Below are 21,437 nucleotides of genomic sequence, written 5' to 3'. Positions count from 1 at the left end.
TTGTTGCGTTCGGGATCGGCGTACTTAGATTCAACACCGCATCGAAGATCGAAGAGCTCCGGTGCCCTTCGGGGTAGTTTTTTCGATCCCCCGTCGGGGCCTGGTCGGCCCGACCGCGTGCTGAAGAACGCCGATGGAACGGACCCCGTTCCGTTTCTGCCCCAAATGCCACAATAAATACCCCTATACAGACCAACACTTGGTCTGTAACCTGTGCCTGTCACCTGAGCACAGTGAAGACACCTGTGAGGCCTGTCGTGCGTTCCGGTCCCGAAAGACACTCCGAGACCGTCGAGCCAGAAGACTTCAGATGGCGTCCGCGCCGACAGCCCACCGAGAGTTCGAGGAGCAGGAAGAGGAAGGTACCTTCTCGAACCAAGAATCGGACTCCGAAGGATTCGACGATACACAAACCGTGAGTAAGATGTCGAAAACCACACAGAGAAAGATTTACAAGGCCCAGGGGACGCCACTGCCATCAGGCCATGGCTCCACCCATAAATTCGGTGACCGACCGTCGGCACCGAAAAAGGCCCAAACAGTGCCGAGATCGTCCGACTCCGGTCGAGACACCGGCACGCAGCCTTCTCGGGACCGAGAAAGTGCTGGAGACAAGCCTCGACACGAGATGCCGGTGTGGACACGGCTCGACGCCGAAACAGCGGCACCGAAGATCATCGACGCCGAGAGGTTTCGGCCCCGAAAAAGAAAAAAGTCACCTCGGAGCCGAAAAAACACGCAGACAGGGTTTCGGTGCCGAAACAAACTGCAAGCAACCCAGCTTCAGGCTCTTATACAGAAGAGCACTCGCTAACCTCCCAAATGCAAAAGCATAGGTTTGAGGTAGAGCTACAAGCAACTGATGTGGATCATACGCAAAAGCGTATCTTCATACAGCAGGGGACAGGAAAAATAAGCACCCTTCCCCCCATTAGAAGAAAGAGAAGGTTGGAGTTCCAAACTGAACAGACACCACAACCAAAAGTGGTGAAAAGAGTTACCCCACCACCCTCTCCTCCGCCAGTGATTAACGTCTCACCAGCACGAACTCCATCACACTCCCCAGCTCACACCACCATAAGCCAGGGTGACCAAGATCAAGACGCATGGGACCTATACGACGCCCCAGTGTCAGATAACAGTCCGGAGGCATACCCTACAAAGCCATCTCCACCAGAAGACAGCACCGCGTATTCTCAAGTGGTGGCTAGAGCAGCACAATTTCACAACGTAAGCCTCCACTCAGAACAGGTCGAGGATGATTTTTTATTCAACACACTCTCCTCCACCCACAGCTCATACCAAAGCCTGCCTATGCTCCCAGGTATGCTCCGGCACGCGAAAGAAATCTTTAAGGAGCCGGTCAAAAGTAGGGCAATCACACCAAGGGTGGAAAAAAAGTATAAGGCGCCTCCTACAGACCCGGTTTTCATCACTACACAGCTGCCACCAGACTCTGTCGTTGTAGGAGCAGCTAGGAAAAGGGCCAACTCTCACACATCTGGAGATGCACCACCCCCAGATAAAGAAAGCCGCAAGTTCGATGCAGCTGGTAAAAGAGTCACAGCACAAGCTGCAAACCAGTGGCGCATCGCGAACTCCCAGGCACTACTTGCGCGCTATGACAGAGCCCACTGGGACGAGATGCAACATCTCATTGAACATCTGCCCAAGGACTTACAAAATAGGGCAAAACAAGTGGTTGAGGAGGGACAGACCATTTCCAACAACCAGGTCCGCTCCTCCATGGATGCTGCAGATACAGCTGCACGGACAATGAATACATCTGTAACTATCAGAAGGCATGCATGGCTCCGAACGTCTGGATTTAAACCAGAGATTCAACAAGCAGTTCTCAATATGCCTTTTAATGAAAAAGAACTGTTCGGTCCAGAAGTGGACACAGCGATTGAGAAACTCAAAAAAGATACGGACACTGCCAAAGCCATGGGCGCACTCTACTCCCCGCAGAGCAGAGGGAATTACAGCACATTCCGTAAAACGCCCTTTCGAGGGGGGTTTGGGGTCAGAGCACACAAGCCACCACCTCACAAGCAACACCGTCCAGTTACCAGGGACAGTATAGAGGAGGTTTTCGGGGACAATATAAAGGAGGGCAATTCCCTAGAAATAGAGGAAGATTTCAGAGCCCCAAAACCCCTACTACTAAACAGTGACTCACATGTCACTCACCCCCTCCACACAACACCAGTGGGGGGAAGAATAAGTCATTATTACAAAGCATGGGAGGAAATCACTACAGACACTTGGGTTCTAGCAATTATCCAACATGGTTATTGCATAGAATTTCTACAATTCCCTCCAAACATACCACCAAAAGCACAACATTTGACAACACACCATTCCAATCTCCTGGAGATAGAAGTGCAGGCACTATTGCAAAAGAATGCAATCGAATTAGTGCCAAACACACAAATAAACACAGGAGTTTACTCACTGTACTTTCTGATACCAAATAAGGACAAAACGCTGAGACCAATCCTAGACCTCAGAGTAGTGAACACTTTCATCAAATCAGACCACTTTCACATGGTCACACTACAAGAAGTATTGCCATTGCTAAAACTACACGACTACATGGCAACTTTAGACCTCAAGGATGCTTATTTCCATATACCAATACACCCATCGCACAGGAAATACCTAAGGTTTGTATTCAAGGGAATACATTACCAATTCAAGGTACTGCCTTTCGGATTAACAACCGCACCAAGAGTCTTTACCAAATGTCTAGCGGTAGTCGCTGCACACATAAGAAGGCAGCAAATACATGTGTTCCCATATCTAGACGACTGGCTAATCAAGGCCCATTCGTTAATACAGTGCTCAAATCACACAAATCATATCATACAAACCCTTTTCAAACTAGGGTTCACCGTCAATTTCACAAAATCCAAAATTCTGCCGCGCAAGGTGTACAACAATACCTGGGAGCCATAATAGACACATCAAAAGGGGTAGCCACTCCAAGTCCACAAAGAATTCAAAATTTCAACACCATCATACAACGCATGTATCCAACACAAAGGATACACGCAAAGATGGTACTACAACTCCTAGGCATGATGTCTTCATGCATAGCCATTGTCCCAAACGCAAAACTGCACATGAGGCCCTTACAACAGTGCCTAGCATCACAATGGTCACAAGCACAGGGTCACCTTCTAGATCTGGTGTTAATAGACCGCCAAACTTACCTCTCGCTTCTGTGGTGGAACAACATAAATTTAAACAAAGGGCGGCCTTTCCAAGACCCAGTGCCACAATACGTAATAACAGATGCTTCCATGACAGGGTGGGGAGCACACCTCGATCAACACAGCATACAAGGACAATGGAACGTACATCAAACAAAACTGCATATAAATCACCTAGAACTTCTAGCAGTTTTTCAAGCACTAAAAGCTTTCCAACCAATAATAGTTCACAAATACATTCTCGTCAAAACAGACAACATGACAACAATGTATTATCTAAACAAGCAGGGGGGGACGCACTCCACGCAGTTAAGCCTGCTAGCACAAAAGATTTGGCGTTGGGCAATTCACAACCAAATTAGCCTAATAGCACAATTTATACCAGGGATCCAAAATCAACTCGCAGACAATCTCTCTCGAGATCACCAACAGGTCCACGAATGGGAAATTCACCCCCAAATTCTGAACACTTATTTCAAACTCTGGGGAACACCTCAGATAGACTTGTTTGCGACAATGGAGAACGCAAAATGCCAAAACTTCGCATCCAGATACCCACACAAACAATCCCAAGGCAATGCCCTATGGATGAACTGGTCAGGGATATTTGCTTACGCTTTTCCTCCTCTCCCTCTCCTTCCTTACCTGGTAAACAAACTCAGTCAAAACAAACTCAAACTCATATTAATAGCACCAACTTGGGCAAGGCAACCCTGGTACACAACGCTGCTAGACCTATCAGTAGTACCCTGCATCAAATTGCCCAACAGGCCAGATCTGTTGACACAGCACAACCAAAAGATCAGACACCCAGATCCAGCATCGCTGAATCTAGCAATCTGGCTCCTGAAATCCTAGAATTCGGGCACTTACAACTTACCCAAGAATGTATGGAAGTCATAAAACAAGCCAGAAGGCCATCCACCAGGCACTGCTATGCAAGTAAATGGAAGAGGTTTGTTTGCTACTGCCATATTAATCAAATACAACCATTACACACAACTCCAGAACATGTAGTGGGTTACTTGCTTCACTTACAAAAATCTAACCTGGCTTTCTCTTCCATTAAAATACACCTTGCAGCAATATCTGCATACCTGCAGACTACCTATTCAACTTCCCTATATAAGATACCAGTCATTAAAGCATTCATGGAGGGCCTTAGGAGAATTATACCACCAAGAACACCACCTGTTCCTTCATGGAACCTAAATGTTGTCCTAACTAGACTTATGGGTCCACCTTTTGAACCCATGCACTCCTGCGACATACAGTTCCTAACCTGGAAGGTGGCATTTCTCATCGCCATTACTTCCCTAAGAAGAGTAAGCGAGATTCAGGCGTTTACAATACAGGAACCTTTTATACAACTACACAAGAATAAGGTCGTCCTAAGGACCAATCCTAAATTTTTGCCAAAGGTTATTTCACCGTTCCATCTAAATCAAACAGTGGAACTTCCAGTGTTCTTTCCACAGCCAGATACCGTAGCTGAAAGGGCACTACATACATTAGATGTCAAAAGAGCATTGATGTATTACATTGACAGAACAAAAAACATCAGAAAGACTAAACAACTATTTATTGCATTTCAAAAACCTCATGCAGGAAACCCAATATCAAAACAAGGTATAGCCAGATGGATAGTTAAATGCATCCAAATCTGCTACCTTAAAGCTAAACGACAGCTGCCCATTACACCAAGGGCACACTCAACCAGAAAGAAAGGTGCTACCATGGCCTTTCTAGGAAACATCCCAATGCAAGAAATATGTAAGGCAGCCACATGGTCTACGCCTCACACATTCACCAAGCACTACTGTGTAGACGTGTTATCCGCACAACAAGCCACAGTAGGTCAAGCCGTATTAAGAACATTATTTCAGACTACTTCCACTCCTACAGGCTGATCCACCGCTTTTGGGGAGATAACTGCTTACTAGTCTATGCAAAACATGCGTATCTACAGCGACAGATGCCATCGAACTGAAAATGTCACTTACCCAGTGTACATCTGTTCGTGGCATCAGTCGCAGTAGATTCGCATGTGCCCACCCGCCTCCCCGGGAGCCTGTAGCAGTTTGGAAGTTACCTTCAATTATTTATATATGTATCATCTCAACCTTAAATAGGTGCATACTTAGTCACTCCATTGCATGGGCACTATTACTACAATTCAACTCCTACCTCACCCTCTGCGGGGAAAAACAATCGAAGATGGAGTCGACGCCCATGCGCAATGGAGACAAAAGGAGGAGTCACTCGGTCCCGTGACTCGAAAGACTTCTTCGAAGAAAAACAACTTGTAACACTCCGGCCCAACACCAGATGGCGAGCTATTGCAAAACATGCGAATCTACTGCGACTGATGCCACGAACAGATGTACACTGGGTAAGTGACATTTTCAATACTAATCCACCACTAATCCTTCTGGGATCCGGAGTAGCAGGCTACTTGCTGAAAAGCACTTCATACCCTCATCAGGGGTAGTAAGCGCTATATAAATAGTTACCTACTGCCATGGTAGGAAATTGCTGAAAAAAATCTTCTGGATCTAATCGGTCTCCAGTGGGTGTTCACAATGTAAGGAATCACTGGTTAGAGTCTCCGCCAGAAAGAGTTTTACCAAATTTAAGTAACTTGTTATTGAATTACATTTTTGCATGTTTTACCCAGTAGTCTGAGCATGAGCTTGTTGGATTAGCAGTTTGTACTTTGCCCAAGGTTTAGTTGCCTTGATTTTTGTTGCAGCGTTGTGGTTTTGAACATGCCAATTTTTTTATTCTTTGCTTTTAGGTCGTTATTTGTTTTTGAATGCTATTGCCAATCAACTGCGGTATCCCAATAGCCACACACACTACTTCAGCTGTACCATGCTGTACCTTTTTGCAGAGGCAAACACAGAAGCTATTCAGGAGCAGATTACAAGGTAAGTCTGTTTGGAGGCAGGATTTCAAGTTATTTCAGCCGGGGGTGGTGGAAGGACTAATGTTGAGAATGATTAAGTTATTGGGCACAGCAATTAATCAAATCATATTTGGGTGCAAAGCAGTCTCTTTGCAGATACTTTTGTGTGTGTTAGGGTATATCTGATAGAGATTTCCAGCTGCAGTTTCCTTACATTTGAATTCTCTCCAGGTGTCGAAGTGGATCTGAAAGATTTGACACTGTTCACGAAAAAGCTAGCATGGTGTGTGGTGGACATCTATTGCGTTGGTACCTTTATACCAGGACCAGACAACCCCGGTTAGTGAATGTAGGCAGTGTCTAGGAAGTCAGAGCTCTCTAGTGGTAGCCGTGGATGAGCAGCCCAGACTTATCTAGAAGACATGCAAAGCTTATGCAATACCGCAGTAGTCACACAACAACTTATCACACATGAAAGGAACCACACAATGTTTCAAAAATAAAGGTACTTTATTATAGTAACACTAAACTAGATTACTTATTGGCAGTCCTGCCCCCCCCCCCCCTCCCAACTGGAGGTAAGTGCACTCTGTAGGAAAATGCCACTGTTGGCATGGTTACCCCAAATCTTTTGCCTTTTGTTGATGCCAGCTTTGATTGAAAGTGTGCCCGGGACCATGCTAACCAGGCCCCAGCACACCAGTGTTCTTTCCCTAAAACTGTACCTTTGTCTCCACAATTGGCACACCCTGGCATACAGATAAGTCCCTTTTAAAAGGTACCCCTGGTACCAAGGCCCATGTGGCCAGGGAAGGTCTCTAAGGGTTGCAGCGTGTATTATGCCACCCTGGGGACCCCTCACTCAGCACACGCACACTGCCTCACAGCTTGTGTGTGCTGGTGGGGAGAAAAAGACTAAGTCAACATGGCACTCCCCTCAGAGTGCCATGCGCACAACCTACTGCCTGTGGCGTAGGTACGTCACCCCTCAAGCAGGCTTTACAGCCCTAAGGCAGGGTGCACCATATCACAGGTGATGGCATAGCTGCAGGAGCACTATGCCCCTACAGTGTCTAAGCCAATTCTTAGACATTGTAAGTGCAGTGTAGCCATATAGAGTATATGGTCTGGGAGTTCGTCAAAACGAACTCCACAGTTCCATAATGGCTACACTGAATACTGTGAAGTTTGGTATCAAACTTCTCAGCACATTAAATCCACCCTGAGGCCAGTGTTGGATTTATTTAAAAAAATGCACACAGAGGGCATCTTAGAGATGCCCCCTGTATTTTACCCAATCCTTCAGTGCAGGACTGACTGGTCTGTGCCAGCCTGCGGCTGAGACTCGTTTCTGACCTCCTGGGGTGAGAGCCTTTGTGCTCTGAGGCCAGAAACAAATCCTATACTGGGTGGAGATGCTTCACTCCTCCCCCCTGCAGGAACTGTAACACCTAGCAGTGAGCCTCAAAGGCTCAAGCTTTGTGTTACAATGCCCCAGGGCACTCCAGCTAGTGGAGAGGCCCGATCCCTGGACACAGCCCCCACTTTTGGTGGCATGTCCAGGGTAGATAATGAGAAAAACAAGGAGTCACCCACCAGTCAGGACAGCCCCTAAGGTGCCCTGAGCTGAGGTGACCCCTGCCTTTAGAAATCCTCCATCTTGATTTTGGAGGATTCCCCCAATAGGATTAGGGATGTGCCCCCCCCCCCCCCCCCCCCCCCCCCCCCCCCCCCCACCTCACCTCAGGGAGGAGTCACAAAGAGGGTGTAGCCACCCTCCAGGACAGTAGCCATTCGCTACTGCCCTCCTGACCTAAAAACACCCCTAAATTCAGTATTTATGGGGGACCCAGAACCCAGGAAATCAGATTCCTGCAGCCTTAACAAGAAGGAGGACTGCTGACCTGAAGCCCTGCAGTGAAGACTGAGACGACAACTGCTTTGGCCCCAGCCCTACCAGCCTGTCTCCCAACTTCGAAGAAAACTGCAACAGCGACGCATCCAACAGGGACCAGTGACCTCTGAAGCCTCAGAGGACTGCTCTGCATTCAAGGACCAAGAAACTCCTGTGAACAGTAGCTCTGTTCAAAATCCTGCAACTTCTTTGCAACAAAGAAGCAACTTTAAGGACTTCACATTTCCCGCCGGAAGCGTGAGACTTTTCACTCTGCACTCGACACCCCCGGCTCGACCTGCAGAAAACCAACACCTCAGGGAGGACTCTCTGGCGACTGCGAGCCCATGAGTAACCAGAGATGAGCACCCACAGCAATGCCCCAGGCGACCCTCTGCCTAGCCCAGGTGGTGGCTACACCGAGGAGCCCCCCTGTGCCTGCCTGCATCGTTGCAGTGACCCCCGGGTCACTCCATTACTTTATATCTAAAACCCGACGCCTGTTTGCACACTGCACCCGGCTGCCCCTGTGGGTGTACTTTCTGTGCCTGCTTGTGTTTCCCCCTGCCCCCCGGTGCCCTACAAAAACCCCCTGGTCTGCCCCCTGAGGACGTGGTTACTTACCTGCTGGCAGACTGGAACCAGGGCACCCCTGTTCTCTATTGAAGCCTATGTGTTTTGGGCACCTCTTTGACCTCTTCGCCTGACCGGCCCTGAGCTGCTGGTGTGGTAACTTTGGGGTTGCCTTGAACCACCAACGGTGGGCTACCTTGGCCCCAACTTTGAGACTTGTAAGTGTTTTACTTAACTTCAAACCTAACTGTAAGGAAATGCCTCCTTGGCATGGTTACCCCCTGACTTTTTGCCTTTGCTGATGCTAAGTTTTGATTTGAAAGTATGCTGAGGCCTGCTAACCAGGCCCCAGCACCAGTGTTCTTTCCCTAACCTGTACTTTTGTTTCCACAATTGGCACACCCTGGCATCCAGGTAAGTCCCTAGTAACTGGTACCCCTGGTACCAAGGGCCCTGATGCCAGGGAAGGTCTCTAAGGGCTGCAGCATGTCTTATGCCACCCTGGGGACCCCTCACTCAGCACACACACTGCTTGCCAGCTTGTGTGTGCTAGTGAGGACAAAACGACTAAGTCAACATGGCACTCCCCTCAGGGTGCCATGCCAACCTCACACTGCCTATGAAGTATAGATAAGTCACCCCTCTAGCAGGCCTTACAGCCCTAAGGCAGGGTGCACTATACCATAGGTGAGGGCACCAGTGCATGAGCACTATGCCCCTACAGTGTCTAAGCAAAACCTCAGACATTGTAAGTGCAGGGTAGCCATAAGAGTATATGGTCTGGGAGTCTGTCATGCACGAACTCCACAGCACCATAATGGCTACACTGAAAACTGTGAAGTTTGGTATCAAACTTCTCAGCACAATAAATGCACCCTGATGCCAGTGTAGATTTTATTGTAACATACACCCCAGAGGGCACCTTAGAGATGCCCCCTGAAACCTTAACCGACTATCTGTGTAGGCTGACTAGTTTTAGCAGCCTGCCACACACCAGACATGTTGCTGGCCACATGGGGGAGAGTGCCTTTGTCACTCTGTGGCTAGTAACAAAGCCTGTACTGGGTGGAGGTGCTTCTCACCTCCCCCTGCAGGAACTGTAACACCTGGCGGTGAGCCTCAAAGGCTCACCCCCTTTGTTACAGCACCACAGGGCACTCCAGCTAGTGGAGTTGCCCGCCCCCTCTGGCCACGGCCCCAATTTTGGCGGCAAGGCCGGAGGAGATGATGAGAAAAACAAGGAGTCGTCACTGGCCAGTCAGGACAGCCCCTAAGGTGTCCTGAGCTGAGGTGACTCTAACTTTTAGAAATCCTCCATCTTGCAGCTGGAGGATTCCCCCAATAGGATTAGGGATGTGCCCCCCTCCCCTCAGGGAGGAGGCTCAAAGAGGGTGTAGCCACCCTCAGGGCTAGTAGCCATTGGCTACTAACCCCCCAGACCTAAACACCCCTAAATTCAGTATTTAGGGCTCCCCAGAACCTAGGAACTCAGATTCCTGCAACCTAAGAAGAAGAGGACTGCTAAGCTGAAAAACCCTGCAGAGAAGACGGAGACACCAACTGCTTTGGCACTAGCTCTACCGGCCTGTCTCCACACTTCTAAAGACACTGCTCCAGCGACGCTTTCCACAGGGACCAGCGACCTCTGAAGCCTCAGAGGACTGCCCTTCATCTAGAAGGACCAAGAACTCCTGAGGACAGCGGCTCTGTTCACCAAAGACTGCAGCTTTGCAACAAAGAAGCAACTTTGAAACAACTCGCGTTTCCCGCCGGAAGCGAGAGACTTGACACTCTGCACCCGACGCCCCCGGCTCGACTTGTGGAGAACAATCACTTCAGGGAGGACTCCCTGGCGACTGCGAGACCTTGAGTAGCCAGAGTTGACCCCCCTGAGCCCCTACAGCGACGCCTGCAGAGGGAATCCAGAGGCTCCCCCTGACTGCGACTGCCTGCTTCTAAGATCCGACGCCTGGTAAAGACTCTGCACCCGCAGCCCCCAGGGCCTGAAGGATCTGACCTCCAGTGCAGGAGCGACCCCCAGGTGGCCCTCTCCCTTGCCCAGGTGGTGGCTACCCCGAGGAGGCCCCCCCCCCCCTTGCCTGCCTGCATCGCTGAAGAGACCCCTTGGTCTCCCATTGATTCCTATTGAGAACCCGACGCGTGTTTGCACACTGCACCCGGCTGCCCCAGTGCTGCTGAGGGTGTACTTTCTGTGTGGACTTGTGTGTTTCCCCAAACCTCCTCCACCCCCCCCCGGTGCCCTACAAAACCCCCCTGGTCTGCCCTCCGAGGACGCGGGTACTTACCTGCTGGCAGACTGGACCATGGGCACCCCCTTCTCCATTGAAGCCTATGCGTTTTGAGCACCACTTTGACCTCTGCACCTGACCGGCCCTGAGCTGCTGGTGTGGTAACTTTGGGGTTTCCTTGAACCCCCAACGGTGGGCTACCTTGGACCCAACTTTGAACCCTGTAAGTGCTTTACGTATCTGTGAACCTAACAAATACTTATCTCCCCCAGGAACTGTGGAGTGGATGTTTGCACTAAGTGTCCAATTTTAAAATAGCTTATTGCCATTATTGCCAAAACTGTACATGCTTTTGTGATTCAAAGTTCCTAAGATACATATACAATACATATTGGCCTGGAGTTGTCATTGAGTGTGTTCTCATTTATTGTTTGTGTGTGTATAACAATTGCTAAACACTATCCTCTGATAAGCCTAACTGCTCAACCACACTACCACAAATACAGGATTAGTATGATCTATTATTGCCTCTGTGAAACCTGTTGGGGAACCCCTGGACTCTGTGCACACTATCTCTCGTTTTGAGATAGTATATACAGAGCCAGCTTCCTACAGAGGGCCCTCTCGACTGGAAAAAATGGACCTGCCGTTTTTCTGAGGCTGGTGAATACAATCCTCCAAGGATTGGAAGCCTATAGTGCAGCATATCTGATAGAGACTTCTAGTTGCAGATTCCTTACCTTAGAATTTCCCCCCAGGCGTCAGACTGGATTCGTAGATTTTTTCTTCGAGCAATACCCTTGCGCATCGGTAGGTGGCGTCGGTCGACCCCGCAGGCGTCGTGGACGCCGTGATGACGTCAAGAGTAGTACATAGACCCCGCCCTCGCGCAGTGACGTCCGTTCTTATCTTTCGCTGCCATGCACTGATCTGAGAGAGAGCTATTTTTTGGCCGAATTCGACCGTTTTGTCAACTTTTTTTTGGTGCAAACTTGGTGCGTCAAGCATGTCCCCGAAGACCGGGTTCAAGCCCTGCGAGAACTGTCACCGCATGATGTCGGTGACTGACCCCCATTGTCTGTTTGTGGTGCTTCGAGCACGACCCGAAGTCGTGCTCAGAGTGCCAGGCGATGCATCCGAAGGCTTTGAGGGAGCGGTCCCTAAAGCTGATGGCGGCCTGGCACTCGACTCGTAAGTCCCGATCTTGCTCGAGAGGAAGATCTCTAGATCGGTCGCGGAGCCACCACCACTCGTCATCGACATCGTCAGGGCACGGTAAAAAAAAAGTCCCATCGCTCTCCGACTTCACCCCATCGCTCAGCCGACGTGGGACGAGCTTCAGCGAAGTAGGCCTCCGTCTTTGGAGCCTACACCTGGGTCGGCTCCGCGCTTCCCTGAGTTTCCCGGAGCCACCCCCGCCCAACTCAGAGTTTTCCGAGGGCATGCGCCTCATCTTAGGGCGTGCCGACCCCTATACGGTGCATTCGGGCCCAAGGGGCTTGGCCGAGGGGCCTTCGGGTTCCGCGCCGGCGGCTTCGGCCCCGGCCCCTGAGGTCGCCTCCAAATCCGTGCACGGGTCCGCCCGACGCCGGTCGCACAGTCGACCTTCCCCCGGCGCCGGGTTGTTGTCGACATCGGTGGTGCCCACTATCGACGTCAACCCCATTCTCATCCCCGACGACTCAGATCGGCGTCGGCCGACGCCACCTTCGGCTTCGCTGGGCCCTATTCGCCTGAGGTTGGATTCTGACCCATTTTCCTATGGGGAGGAATTGGAGGGGTCCCTGGGCACAGGACTTAGGCGAAGCCAGTGGTCTTGATACCTCTCCTGACTCTGGCATGCTGTCTCCTCCTACCTTGGCTATGGCAGAGGAAGCTACCTATGGTATGGTGGTTAGTAGGGCGGCTGAAGTTCTTGGCCTTGAGCTACCTACTGTTGATGTCTTGTCTAACCTCCTAACGGAGGTGCTTCAGCCTGGGGCTTCTACTTCTGAACCCCTTCTTCCATTTAATGAAGCCCTCACTGACATCCTTTTGGGTATGTGGTCCAAACCCAACACAGGGGCTCCTGTGAACTGGACGATCGCTCGCCATCGGCCTGCGCCGAACAACCCAAAGTTCCTTTCCCAACATCCTACGTCTGAGAGTCTTCTTATCCAGGCATCCTCTTCTTCTGGCGCGTTCCCTTCCTCACCCCCGGATAGGGACTCCAAAAGGCTGGAACAGTTTGGTAAGAAGTTGTTTTCTTCCTCCAGCCTCGCGCTGCGGTTCATGAACACCACATGCCTTTTGGGCTGTTATTCCCACTCCCTGTGAGATACGGTTGCGCAAGTCCTGCCGCAGATACCAGAGGAAACCTGTGCTATCGTCTCCCAAGCAGTCAGATGGGAGAGACGCGGCAAAGTTCACCCTCCGTTGTGGGCTGGATACGACCGACTCTCTAGGCAGATCGGTTGCTACGACAGTGGTTTGAGGTGCCATGCCTGGTTACGTACTTCTGGTTTTTCGGGGGATGTCCAACAGTCACTCATGGACATGCCATTTGATGGCACCCGTCTATTTGGAGACAAAGTGGACTCAGCCTTAGAGAGGTTCAAGGAGTCCAGGGCTCCGGCTCGGTCCCTTGGCCTTTCTGCCGCCACACGCCTCCAACAGTCCGCTTTTCGTCACTTTCTTGGCCACTGAAGGGGCACTTTGTCGCGTCCTCAACCCAGCCACCGGGCCATGCATGCTGGACAGCCTATGCGTGGCCGGGGGCTCGGAATCCCACGAGGTTGTGGGACAGGGAACAAGGTCTGTCCAGTCCACCCCTGCCCCCGCAGCAGCCTAGAAACCTTCCTAGTCCGACCCCTCAGTCCCGCCCAGTGGGAGGCAGAATCCACCATCATCTGCCCCACTGGGAACATATCACCACGGACGGGTGGGTTTTGCAAATAATTGGGAAGGGCTACTCCCTCCCTTTCGAATCCCCACCACCACACATGCCACCATCCTTCCATCCCCTTTCGGAGGATCATTTGGTGTTTCTCCGACCAGGAAGTCGCGGCTCTCTTGGCCAAAGGGAGCTGTAGAAAGGGTCCCTGTGCCAGAAGTAGGTTGTGGTTGTTATTCCCACTACTTTCTGAAACCAAAGAAGGAAAAAGGCTTGCGCCCTATCCTAGATCTTCGGGACCTGAACTACTTCCTCAAGAAGAAGTTTAAAATGCTCACCCTGGCTCAGGTTCTGTCTGCCTTAGACCCGGAAGTCTGGATGGTAGCATTGGACTTGCAGGACGCTTATTTCAACATCCCCATCCTGCCTGCCCACAGACGTTACCTACGATTCGTGGTAGGTCATGTGCACTTTCAGTTTACCGTGCTCCCTTTCGGCCTTACCAGTGCCCCTCGGGTGTTCACGAAAGTGATGGCGGTGGTTGCAGCTCATCTGCGCAGGTTAGTGGTCTGTCTTCCCCTACCTCGACGAATGGCTGTTGAAGGCACCTTTGCCCCAGACAGTGGTCTCACACCTACAGACTACGACAAACCTCCTGCACCAGCTGGGGTTCACCATCAACGTGCCGAACTCACACCTGACTCACTCTCAGACGCTCCCTTTCATCGGAGCAGTTCTGGAGACTGTGCGGTTTCTGGCTTATCCTCCCCAAAAGCGAGTCAGACATTCAGGCTATGATTCTGATCTTTTAGCCTTGGTCTTGGATTTTGGTGAAACAGACTCTGAGGCTGCTTGGCCTCCTGGCATCCTGCATCCTGCATCCTGCTAGTAACACATGCCAGGTGGCATATGCGGGCTCTGCAGTGGGACTTCCAAGTTCCAGTGGGCGCAGCATCAGGGGAATCTCTCCGACATGGTCCAGATCTCGGAGGGGACAGCGAAAGACCTGCAGTGGTGGCTTTCAAACCCCAATTGGGTCAATGGCAGATCCCTCTCCCTTCCCCAACCAGATCTCTCAATAGTGACAGATGCGTCGCTTCTGGGTTGGGGCGGCCACATGGGAGAGGTGGAGATCAGAGGCCTCTGGTCTCCTGCGGAGTCGGGACTCCACATAAACATGCTGGAGCTCCGAGCGATCAAAGTTACGTTGAAAGCATTCCTTCCCTCTCTCAAAGGGAAAGTGGTGCAGGTGTTCACGGACAACACTACCGCCATGTGGTACTCCAACAAACAAGGCGGGGTAGGGTCCTGGACCCTATGTCAAGAGGGACTACGCCTCTGGACATGACTGGAACATCAGGGCATTACCCTCATGGTTCAACATCTGGCGGGCTCTCAACGTCAGAGCAGACAAACTCAGCCGCCGACGCACTGTCGATCACAAATGGTGTCTCCATCCGGAGGTGGCGCAAGATCTTTCTCATGTGGGGAGAGACTTGGTTAGATCTGTTCGCCTCCGCAGAAAACACACAATGTCAGCTGTTTTGCATGTTGGAGTTTCCAAGGCGGCACTTGCTCTGAGACGCTTTTCGTCTCGAGTGGAACTCCGGCCTCCTTTACACCTTTCTGCCTATCCCTCTTCTGCCTAGAGTTCTCAAGAAGATCAAGAGCGACCGGACCCAAGTTATCTTGGTGGCTCCAGACTGGGCTTGAAGAGTGTGGGATCCCGAGCTACTGAGCATGTCCATCGATCCTCCACTCAGACTGCCTCTTGGGTGGATCTTTTGTTGCAGCAGCTGGGGACGGCCCTCTACCGAACCTGTCCTACTACCGCCTTCATGCGTGGAGATTGAGCGGCAACAGTTGAAGGCATTTGCCCTTCCACCCGAAGTCTGCAATGTTATCTTAGCAGCCAGGCGTCCATCGACTAAAACTGTATACCCCTGTCATTGGACTAAATTTGTGGCATGGTGCACCAACAAATCTGTTGACCCCCTATCTGCCCCTCTTTCAGAAATTCTTCTATTCATTCTTTCTTTAGCCCAGCAGGGCTCTGCATTGGGCACCCTTAAGGGGTATCTGACTGCCATTTCTGCCTTTCTTAGACTTCCTGATCAGCCCTCACTCTTTAAATCTCCTCTTGTGAGTAGGTTCTTAAAGGGGCTCACCCACTTATTTCCTCCCACTCCCTTCATCATGCCTCAGTGGGATCTTAATATTGTGCTTACCTTCTTGATGTGTACTCCCTTTGAGCCTATGCATAATTTTCCCTTACTGCTCCTCACGTTCAAAACTGTCTTTCTTATTGCTATCACCTCTGCTCGCAGGGTGAGTGAGCTTCAGGCCCCTTCTTCAAAGCCTACGTACTTGTCCGTACACCCCGACAAAGTGGTGTTAAACACTAGAGCTTCATTCCTTCCTAAGGTGGTTACACCGTTTCATGTAGGCCAGTCCATCAGTTTGCCTACATTCTACGCACCCCCACATCCTTCCCATGAGGAGGAGAGACTCCACCGTCTGGACCCAAAAAGAGCGTTGACGTTCTACCTCAATCGTACTAAAGACTTCCGGGTGGATGATCAACTGTTTGGCTATGTGGGTGCGAAGAAAGGGAAGGCGGTGCAGAAAGGTACCATCTCTCGATTGGTGCTTCTTTGCATCAAAATATGCTACGCTTTGGCGAAAAAGCAACCTCCTGAAGGCTTGCGGGCTCATTCTACCAGGGCCACTGCTGCATCCACTGCATTAGCACGCGGAGTTCCTGTCCTGGACATCTGTCAGGCAGCTACGTGGGCATCCCTGCACACGTTTGCCAAACATTACTGCCTGGACAGTCAGGTCCGTCGGGACGGCTATTTTGGTTGTTCGGTCCTGCAGGACTTTCTAGTATGATCTTAGTTTGCAGCCCACCACCGAGGATGGCATTGCTTGGATATCTATTCTAAGGTAAGGAATCTGCAACTAGAAGTCTCTATCAGATGTACAAGTTACTTACTTGGTAACAAAATATCTGGTAGAGACATATTCTAGTTGCAGATTCCTTACCGCCCACCCATTCTCCCCGCTTCCGAACTGATTTCTAGGGGCAGGGATTCCCCCTTTCAGGTCCTTAGCTCTGCCGCACCAATATCCGTGTTCTTAGCGGCTCTGCGCTCTGGCGTGGAAAGTCGTGTAAAGAAACAGAAGTCACTGCGCGAGGGCGGCGTCTATGTACTACTCCTGATGTCATGACGGTGCCTACGGAGTCGACCGACATGCAAGGGTATTGCTCGAAGAAAAATTCTCTGGATGCAGTCTGACGCCTGGGGGAAAATTCTAAGGTAAGGAATCTGCAGCTAGAATATGTCTCTACCAGATATTTTGTTACCGAAGGTAAGTAACTTGTACATCTAGACAATATAGCGGTCTTTAGCTCCACCTGGGATGACTACCTAGTCCACCTTAGGAATGTTTTGGAGACTCTGAAAAAGCAGGCCTCACTAGCAAGGCCTCTAAGTGCCAGATAGCGCAGGGAAAGGTTGTATATCTGGGCCATCTGGTAGGTGGAGGCCAGATTCAACCACTGCAGGGGACGATCCAGACTATTTTAGATTGGACTCCCACCTACTACACAGACCCAAGTGAGGGGCCTTCTTAGGCCTAACTGGGTATTACAGTAAGCTCATAAAAAAATTGTGGCTCAATTATAGCCCCTCTTTATGACCTCCCCTCAAAACGAATGCATTAAAAGAATGTTTTGTGGACAGCTAGCTGTCAAACTGTAGGAAAATGGCTCCCTGTTACAGTTACCCCCCACTTTTTGCCTGATACTGATGCTGACTTGACTGAGAAGTGTGCTGGGGCCGTGCTAACCAGGCCCCAGCACCAGTGTTCTTTCACCTAAAATGTACCATTGTTTCCTCAATTGGCACACCCCTGGCACACAGATAAGTCCCTTGTAAAAGGTACCAGTGGTACCAAGGGCCCTGTAACCAGGGAAGGTCCCTAAGGGCTGCAGCATATGTTGTGCCACCCTAAGGGATCCCTCACCTAACACATGCACACTGCCATTGTTGTGCCCCCTCAGGATGCCATGCACACAAAATGCTGCCTGTGGCATAGGTAAGTAACCCCTCTAGCAGGCCTTACAGCCCTAAGGCAGGGTGCACTATACCACGGGTGAGGGCATAGCTGCTTGAGCAACATGCCCCTACAGTGTCTAAGCAAAACCTTACATTGTAAGTACATTGTGGCCATATTAAGTATATGCTGAGAGACGAGTTTCTGACCCCCTGGGGTGAGAGCCTTTGTGCTCTCTGAGGCCAGAAACAAAAGCCTGCACTGGGTGGAGATGCTGGGAGGTCACCTCAGCTCAGGACACCTTGGGGGCTGTCCTGACTGGTGGGTGACACCTCCTTGTTTTTCTCATTATCTCCCCTGGACTTGCCGACAAAAGTGGGGGCTGTGTCCAGGGGGCGGGCATCTCCACTAGTTGGAGTGCCCTGGTGCATTGTAGCACGAAGCCGGAGCCTTTGAGGCTCACTGCTAGGTGTTACAATGCCTGCAAGGGGGGAGGTGTGAAGCACCTCCACCCAGTGCAGGCTTTTGTTTCTGGCCTCAGAGCGCACAAAGCCCTCACCACATGGGGTCAGAAACTTGTGTCTCAGCAGCAGGCTGGCACAGACCAGTCAGTCCTGCACTGAACAATTGGGTAAAATACAGGGGGCATCTCTAAGATGCCCTCTGTGTGCATTGTTTAATAAATCCAACACTGGCATCCGTGTGGGTTTATTATTCTGAGAAGTTTGATATCAAACTTCCCAGTATTCAGTGTAGCCCTTATGTAGCTGTGGAGTTTGTTTTTGATTGACTCCCAGACCATATACTCTTATGGCTACCCTTCCCTTACAATGTCTAAGGTTTTGCGTAGACATGGTAGGGGCATAGTGCTCATGCACCTATGCCCTCACCTGTGGTATAGTGCACCCTGCCTTAGGGCTGTAAGGCCTGCTAGAGGGGAGACTTACCTATGCCACAGGCATTGTGAGGTTGGCATGGCACCCTGAGGGGAGTGCCATGTCGACTTAGTCATTTTCTCCCCACCAGCACACACAAGCTGGTAAGCAGTGTGTCTGTGCTGAGTGAGGGGTCCCTAGGGTGGCATAAGACCTGCTGCAGCCCTTAGAGACCTTCCCTGGCCTCAGGGCCCTTGGTACCACTGCTACCTTTTACAAGGGACTTAACTGTGTGCCAGGGTTGTGCCAATTGTGTGGACAATGGTACATTTTAGGTGAAAGAACACTGGTGCTGGGGCCTGGTTAGCAGGGTCCTAGCACACTTCTCAGTCAAGTCAGTATCAGGCAAAATGTGGGGGGTAATTACAACAGGGAGCCATTTCCTTACAGTAACCATGTCAAGGAGGCATTTCCTTTCACCACCCTCCCCTCAGGGAGGACGCACAAAGAGGGTGTAGCCACCCTCAAGGCCAGTAGCCATTGGTTACTGTCCCCCAAACCTAAACAGACCCCTATGTTGAGTATTTAGGGGTGACCCTGAACCCAGGAAATCAGTTTCCTGCAACCTGAAGAAAGGAGGACTGCTGACCTGAAAGCCCTGTGGAGACGACAACTGACTTGGCCCCCAGCCCTACCGGCCTGTATCCAGACTCAAAGAACCTGCACAGCAACGCATCCAGTGGGACCAGCAACCTCTGAGGACTGCCCTGCACCTAAAGGACCAAGAACCTTCCTAGAACAGCAGCACTGTTGAGAAACAGCGACAAACTTGCAACTTTGAAACAACTTTAAAGAGACACTCACTTTCTGCCAGAAGCGTGAGTCTTCCCACTCTGCACCCGACGCCCCCGGCTCGAGTGCAGGAGAATCAACACCGCAGAGGGGGCTCCCAGTTGACTCCGACGTGCACACCCTCTTAATTCCCTTTTGGGGTTCCTAGTTCCTCCAGCTCCCCTCTACAGATTCCACTTCCTTGGGTGGGGGAAAGACTTTCACATTCCACTTAGTATATGGTTTGGTCTCCCCCTTGGGTCTCCATTATTTCACTGTTTTCTAAGGCAATTCCTGACTTCTAATACGTAAATAATAGTGTTTACTCACCTTGTAGAGGAGTAATGCCTATACAGTATTTTAGTACTTGTATGACAAAAATAAAGGTACTTTATCATAGTAACACTGTGTGGTTCTTTCATGTGTGTAAGTGCTGTGAGACTGTAGTGGTATTTCATAAGCTTTACATGCCTCCTAAATAAGTCTTGGCTGCTCATCTACAGCTACCTCTAGAGAGCCCTGGCTTCCTAGACACTGCCCACATCTCTCTAATAGGGGATACCTGGATCTGGTATAAGGTGATAACACCATAGGTGCTCACCACACACCTGGCCAGCTTTCTACATATACAGTCTATCTTTATGAATTGTTGGATTTCTTCAATGTTTAAAGTCAGTCAAAAAGCGACAGAGTAAAAAGCGACTGAGGGTACCTCTTTGGAGGATCTGCTCATAGGCTGGCACAGAAAGAAAAGAACTGACGAACAAGTTACTTACCTTAGTTAACAAATTAACTGGTAGAGACTCTATCTAGCTGCAGATTCCATATCTTCGAATTCCCTGGCGTCCGCTTTGAATCCGGAATTTTTCTGCTGAGCAGTACCCTGTGCGCGCCATCATGTGGCATCGTTCGGATCTGCGTGGAGTAGTTGGAGCCGACTGTGACGTCACGGTCTCCTATATAGGCACCGCCCCAGCGTGTGTACGTCAGTTCTTTTCCTTCCGTGCTGGTTAAAAGCAGGTCCGGATAGAGCTACCCTTTTTCCGCCGTTATGTCAAAGATTTTTTCGATTCTGTGTGAATGACTTCGAGGAAGACTGGATTCAAACCGTGTGCCACATGTCATCGCGCCATATTAGTCACTGATCCACACCAAGTTAGTCTCTGGTGCCTTGACGTGAACCACGACGCGAAGTCGTGCTCAGACTGTCGGGCCATGGCTCAGAAGGCCTTGAGAGAGAGAGATGTCAAACTTCTAGCGGCCAGGCAGTCATCTTTGGTCTGCGCGACTCCGAGGTGGTCACGGTCCCGCTCAAGGAGGAGGTTGCGCCACCGCTTCAGGAGCCCCAAGTCCTCTTCCTCGCATTTGATGTCCTCGGGGCATTCAGGTAAGAGGCACAAAAAGTAGTCCAAGCGGACTTAGACTTCTCCACACCTGTTGGCCAACTAGGCATCTACAGAACATCAACATTCTGAGTGCGGTTCTGCTGAGACGTTGCCAGTGTCACCCCCACTCAAATAAAGGAATTTTACGAGGGTATTCACCTTGTTTTTGAGCAGGCTGCCCCCTCAGCTTGGTCTTCGTGCCCCGCAGGGGCCCCATCGGATTCGTCAGCGGCTTCGGCGCCGTTGTGACTGCAGGATCTGATAGTGGATCCAGAACTCTGGGTTCTCACACTCCACCTCCTCCGGTGACAGGCCCGATGTTGATGCTCCCTCCACCACCCACGCCCACTGGTGGTGGTAGCCCCATCCTCATTCCGGTTGATCCAGAGCTGGAAAGGCGACATACGACGCAGATTCAGACTTCAACTGCGCATATTAGGTCCAGATCAGTGCCTGAGGCTTGTTTTGAACAGCCAGGCAAAGGTGAGGAGTGGGAGGGATCTGAGGACCCTTTAGAGTACGAATTGGAGCATGAACAGGACTGATAGGACGATCTAGGGGAAGCAAGTGGAC

General features: G+C 50.7%; 1 protein-coding gene across 1 annotated transcript in view; it reads left to right on the top strand.

Moving 5' to 3' along the window:
- The window catches only part of CNOT1 (CCR4-NOT transcription complex subunit 1), a 1,177,977-nt gene that overhangs the window by 1,102,666 nt on the left and 53,874 nt on the right, over window positions 1-21,437 (top strand). The window contains exon 48 of the mRNA XM_069215998.1: window positions 6,016-6,148. Within this exon, the coding sequence (XP_069072099.1) occupies window positions 6,016-6,148 (133 nt within the window). The remainder of the gene's footprint in view (window positions 1-6,015; window positions 6,149-21,437) is intronic.

Source organism: Pleurodeles waltl, chromosome 12, assembly GCF_031143425.1.
Source record: "Pleurodeles waltl isolate 20211129_DDA chromosome 12, aPleWal1.hap1.20221129, whole genome shotgun sequence".
In the NCBI taxonomy this organism is placed as follows: domain Eukaryota; kingdom Metazoa; phylum Chordata; class Amphibia; order Caudata; family Salamandridae; genus Pleurodeles; species Pleurodeles waltl.
Note: the sequence above shows the minus strand (reverse complement) of the source record. Positions and strands in the feature narration are given on the sequence as shown.